Source organism: Hydra vulgaris, chromosome 02, assembly GCF_038396675.1.
Source record: "Hydra vulgaris chromosome 02, alternate assembly HydraT2T_AEP".
NCBI classification, from domain to species: domain Eukaryota; kingdom Metazoa; phylum Cnidaria; class Hydrozoa; order Anthoathecata; family Hydridae; genus Hydra; species Hydra vulgaris.
In genome coordinates this window covers 61,177,210-61,183,643 of record NC_088921.1, presented here as the reverse complement: position 1 = coordinate 61,183,643, position 6,434 = coordinate 61,177,210, and the positions used below count along the sequence as shown (strand labels likewise).

Genomic DNA, 6,434 nt, shown 5'->3' with positions numbered 1-6,434 from the left:
TTTAAGTGCTCCAAGAAGACCTAAAAGAAGAAGGACTAATTACAGAGCACAGCGAAAGAGCATTTAACTAGAAAGTTTACGCCACAAAAACGGCTAGAGTAGGCACCGGATTAAGAAGCGTGTAAATTTTTGTTACATTTTAATTAATGGTCTAATTTTTTTCAAGAAAAAAAACTACAGGCTCCGCAAGTTGGCAGTTATTTTTTGCACTTCTCAAAAATCTAAATGTATATAAGTTAAAATTTAATTAGAAACATATATATATATATATTGTTTTTTGTATAAAATTATTTTAAAGTAAAATAATTTTATCCTTGCTTAACTTTTTAAGGTATATCACTTTCCTGCAGGTTTAAAACCAGAGCCAATAAAACCTGCTTCTCCAACCAGGTGCCCTAGTGATTGAATTGCAACAGCACTGTTTCATTGTTTTTTATAAACACCATCCCAGCTCTGATTCAGAGATTTATATAGTTGACTTCGAACAATGTTCAAGGAAATGTTTGCGCTGTACAAAAAAGATATAGTATTACTAATAAAACAACAAGAAGAAATTATTCGTAAACTTATCATTGCAAACGCAAAAATAACGAGGACCGACAACAAAAAGCTGAAGCAAACATTAATGACAGCGTGGAAAAAATAAAACAATTGGAAAAGGATGTATTTGATATATAGAAAAGTTTAAATTTTCACGAGGAGCTAATTGATAAAAAGGTCAAAAATAATATTGAGTCTTTTGAAAAAAAAAGATTTTGTAAAACCGAAGCACATAAAAACAATGAGTTTATTGACTTAAAAAAAAAACTGAGAGAAATTGAGGATCAGTCGCAAAGAAATAACCTTAGGATTGATGGCATTAAAGAAAATGAAAATGAAACGTGGTTTGAAAGTGAAATAAAAGTGATTAAACTTTTTGAGGAGACTCTAGGGGTGGAAAATGTGAGAATTGAACGAGCGCATCGCAGTGGACGCCGAGATGCAAAAACACCACGCACAATTATTATTAAGCTGTTAGACTACAAAGATAAGGTAGAAATTGTAAAAAATTCATCTAAATTAAAGGGTGAAAATATTTATATAAACGAAGATTTTTGCTTCGAAACAAACTTAATAAGGAAAGATCTTAGAGAAAAAATGAAAATTAGGCGGCAGCTGGGAAAATTTGCATATATATCATATGAAAAGCTGATTGTATGCGAGTGGGTGTCTAAAAAAATGGAATAAATTCCGAATCATTGTCAAGGTAGTAAGGGTTGGGATTTATTAGTTTTCTTTTAACTATTGCTAACTATTTTAATAGCTACTTTGTGTTTATTTATATATGCTTTACTTCAAAATGGAGGAAAACTTTATAACTAAATTTTCAGTAACTTTATAATCAAATTTTTAAATGCCGTACTCAGTGACGTCGATGACGCTAATAAATTTAATCAAAAAATATCTGAAAGCCAATACTATACATTTCACAATACTTACATATACAAATACAGATACAAATACTTTTTACATATCAGAATACAGAATCTTCTCAATATCTTTAAAACAATAAAAGTAGTTTTTCAATTTTAAACATTAATATCCAAAGTTTTTAATTTTAAAGTTTTTTAATTTTAAACATTAATATCCGAAGCTTAATTAAAAAGTTTTCCAATTTTAAACATTAATATCCGAAGTTTTTAATTTTAAAGTTTTTTAATTTTAAACATTAATATCCGAAGTTTTTAATTTTAAAGTTTTTTAATTTTAAACATTAATATCCGAAGTTTTTAATTTTAAACATTAATATCCGAAGCTTAATTAAAAAGTTTTTCAATTTTAAACATTAATATCCGAAGTTTTTAATTTTAAAGTTTTTTAATTTTAAACATTAATATCCGAAGTTTTTAATTTTAAACATTAATATCCGAAGTTTTTAATTTTAAACATTAATATCCGAAGCTTAATTAAAAAGTTTTTCAATTTTAAACATTAATATCCGAAGTTTTTAATTTTAAAGTTTTTTAATTTTAAACATTAATATCCGAAGTTTTTAATTTTAAAGTTTTTCAATTTTAAACATTAATATCCGAAGTTTTTAATTTTAAAGTTTTTCAATTTTAAACATTAATATCCGAAATAAGATTTTCAAAATATAAATTTTGAAAATCTTAAGTTTTTGTTGGATGAATTAAAAACACGATTTTAAAATTATTTGTCAAACGGAAACTTGGTGTAAGCGTGGTGAAACAAATGCCCAATTTAAACTAATTAATTACTCATCAGTTCACCAACGTAATGGTTTTGGTGTTCGTGGGGGCGTATGTATTTTAATTCACAACTCAATTAGATGCATTGAATTAATAAATAAAACCACAAAAAAATAATTTTGACCTCATTTCAGACCTCCATCAATTCAGACCTACATCTAACTAGCTTGAAAAAATTTTAATCTCATCTTAAAAATCTTAAAAATTTCAATCTTAAATCATTCTTAACAAATATAAATAAAGCCATGCCTTGGGAATTTTAACATTTACCTCATAAACCATGCTTCCAATAATAATGTCAACAATTTTATATACAATCTTCTTCAAAATAATTTAATTCCGACAATAAACAAGCTAATGAGAGTGACTAACAACTCTTCCACACTTCTTGATAATACGATAACTAATAACCATTATAATACCCGTCTTTACACAGGCATAATTAAAAAAAAAAATCAATCCTAGTTACTAACAATATATGATTTAACAGTATTCCTTCTAAACCCATTATATTTAGGCGAAAGATCAATGAAAACTCGGTAAAACAATTTCAAAATCCTTAAAGAGACAACATTGATTGGAATCTGGTAATGCAGTCACATGACGTTAACAACACATATGATCTATTTTTAAATCAATTTTGCAAACAATCTGATCAAGCATCTCCTGAAAAAAAAATTATTGTAAAAATCAAAACTGTTTTAACTCCATGAATGTCTAACGGGTTACTAAAATCTTTAAAAAGAAAACAAAAGTTATATACGTGGTGTGAGGTAAGAAAGTCCTAGTTTTCGTTATCTCAATTTATAAGAGCGAATTAATACTAATAAATAGTGAATTTGAATTCTTGCTTATTGATAATCATTTAGAACAATAAATAAATTTTCAGTTTTACCCTATTTTAGGCGTGAATACATTCAAAAAAGTCTTAACTTATGTTGTAATGTAGTTCGAGGTGATGACAAAAAGAAAGTACTATAATTTTGATTGGAATAAAAGAAAGTCCTAATAAGTAAAAAAGAAATTCCTAATGTTTAGTATTATATATTTTTTGAATATTAAAATAACTAATACACTAAATACATTTTTCTGACAGAGATTTATTAATATTACACATAATATAAAATTAAAAATTCCTTTCCATTATTCTACGTATAATTTTACTTAGTTTTAGACTTTTTGGCTGCTTTTTCTTGTTTTTCTTTCAAATATTCTAGCCGAATTCGCTTTTCCTGTTTCTCAGACTCTTTTTTAGCTTTTTTTCTCTTTCTTTCTTGGTTTTTATCAATTCTCTGTCTACTTCTTCTTTAGCTCTTTTTTTCTCTTTCTCTCCTCTAAACTAGCAATATATTCGTAAGATGTAATGACTGATAAAACTTATGTTGCTTGTTTTGGTACTTTTTTAATCTGAAATTCTTCTGGACTAACAAATATTGACTCGAAAACATTGTCATTTGCTTGCAAACGTCCTTGAACTGGTGCTAAAGCTGTCTCATTATATTCAATTGTTGATTCTAGTTGTGTTAAGTTCTCATTACTTACTAGAATTTCCTCTAATGGCGTTTCTAGAACCATGTTCTTTTCTCAAGTTTTGGGATCAACACCTTCTATTTTGTCCATTTTCTTCTGCCAGTAATAAAATAAGGTTTCTTGTTCTATTGCACCTGTCCAATACATAAGATTAGAATGGGCTCTAAATGATTTTAATCGGCCATGTTTCATATCAGTTTCTAAATCATTTTTGGCTTTATCGATTGGACTTAACTGTTCGGCTATAACTGGAGTTTCAGCGAATTCTATGAGATCCCTGTGAATTTTATTTTTTGTACACTTAACGGAACTTTTGTAAGATCCAAACTTTCTAGTAAAAAGGACACTAACCGCAGCATTTAAATCCATTTGGTATTAATGTTGGATTTTCCTGTGTTTTAGCAATTGCAGTCTGGAGCAGGGGCGCAAATGTCCTTTATGGTAGAGCAACTATGGTTTTGCATTCTCCTTTCTGTAACTATGTTGGTCCAAATATCTTTTGCAACATGAAAGTAAACTCGGTCCAATGGTTGTGCAAAATGGGTGCTATTAGGTGGCAAACAAATGATGACAATACCATTTTCTCTGCAAAATTGTCCCAAATCTAAGGTTAAATGTGATTTGTGGCCATCTAAAAAAAGAATTATTGGCAATAGGAAATTATTTTTCCTTAAAAAATCAATTAAAGGTCCAGATATATAATCGTAAAATGTTTGGGACATCTGGTAACCTTTGACTGATTTACCCATAACCTAATCTTTAGGAAAGTCAGCTGCAATTTATGGTGGAATTCGTCTTTCATATGGATACAAAATCAAAGGTGGTGCAAATAAATTTTGCATTTTTAATAGATGGACACAGATCAAAAGATGACTCATCAAGATTCCGAATTCAATTGGTATCCTCAAACACAGACACTAAATCATTTTTATCCATATAATCTGTTTTTTTTTTGGAACCACGTTTTAATATCTTGTTTGGAAACAAGTGTTCAATATTTTGGAAGTGTCTGAGCCTTTCGAGTCGAAAGTGTTGACTGTCTCTTGAAAAAATTGCGTGCTCAACGAGTGCCAATTACTTTTTGGTCAAGTATCATTTTATGTGCTAAAATAGTTGCACCCTTAAGAAGAAGTTTCTTTGTGACTGGCATACTAACATTTGCCATATCAATTAGCCAATTTTCAATTTTAACCTCTACGGTTTTATCAAAAATTGTTGGACGCCCTATTTGACTCTTTGCTCGGCCTTGTGTTCGTCGAACAAGGGTTGTCTTAAGTATTTTAATAAGTTTTGATGCTGCATAGTCTTCTTTTTTACTTTATCCAATGCTTCATCCGTATCCTGTTGTGAATATGGCTTGTAAGATCTTTTTAGGCCTAAAACAAAAAATTAAATTATTTTTTAAGTCTTGGACTTTCTTTTGTATACGGTAAAAAAGAGGAAAAAAAAAAGTCACGTCAAATTTTTCGTAAAAATATTAGTTTTTACGTGTAAATCTATCGTTTTAACATGCAAGTTTCAAACTTACAACGTTCATGTGCCATTATTGATCAAAATAGTTTTTTAACAACAAGATTTATACCATAAACGAACTAACTCTTCCCTATACAATTTTTGACGCAATGTTCAATATGACACCAACTTATGTTGACTATTTACATCTCAGTAAAACAAATACTCTGATTGGCCGAATTCTCCACCAATCCAGTAAATTTTTTTATGGAAAGTTTTTTATAAAGCATTTAGTTAAAATAACCAAAAGTATTTTCTCAAAATATTTATTTTATAATATACAAAATTTATCATTTGTTACATTAGGACTTCTTACAGCATAGGACTTTGTTTGTCACACCACGGTAAGTACTCGAAAAAAAAACTTATAAAAACGAAATGACATATAAAAATTATAAAAATATATTTGAAAAAACAAAAAGGAACTTAAAAATGCTTTATTATGCAAAAATAATAAGTAAAGCCATCGGAAACACTAAAAAAACATGGAGTGTAATTAAAGAAAAATTGGAAAAAATAATTATGCGAGAAACATTCTGCCAAATAAAAATAACAATTGATAAAAACACAACTTTTGATATATCAATTATTGCTGAAAAACTAAACAGCTTCTTATAAAATTAAAATTCCTGTAAATTTAACACCATTTGAATCTAATTTAAAATATTACAATAAAGTAATGGATGAACCTAATTTAAAACTAATCGAATTGCAAACCGCCTTTTTTTACCTTAAAATTAACAAAAGTGCTGGATTTGATAAAATTAACGTTAATGTTGTAAAGTCAGTATATAATATATTAGTGCTCTCGTTATTTCACATATTTAATCTTTCATTTAAAACTGGTATTATCCCTAAAAAGCTACGAATTGCACGAATCACGCCAATATTTAAGTCCGGGGATGACACAAATACCTCTAATTATTGGCTTATATTTATTTTACCTTGTTTTTCAAAATTACTTGACAGAATAATGTACAATAGGATTTTTAATCACTTATTAGAAAATGACATTTTGTATTCAAAACAATTTGGTTTTAAAATTCAACGGAACATGCAGTGGTTGAACTAGTCATTCAAATATCAAATCCATTCAGTAGTAACTACCCAGTTAACCAGCCCAACTGGGTCCTAGCTGGGATT

The 6,434-nt window shown here is 28.3% G+C and overlaps 1 protein-coding gene across 1 annotated transcript; it reads left to right on the top strand.

The window, feature by feature from the left end:
• The first annotated feature begins 487 nt into the window (after nucleotides 1–487).
• Nucleotides 488–1,227, top strand: LOC136076210 (uncharacterized). Its single transcript, XM_065789684.1, has 2 exons — nucleotides 488–526; nucleotides 679–1,227. The coding sequence occupies exons 1-2, from the start codon at nucleotides 488–490 to the stop codon at nucleotides 1,225–1,227; spliced, it is 588 nt and encodes a 195-aa protein (XP_065645756.1).
• Nucleotides 1,228–6,434: the final 5,207 nt, after the last annotated feature.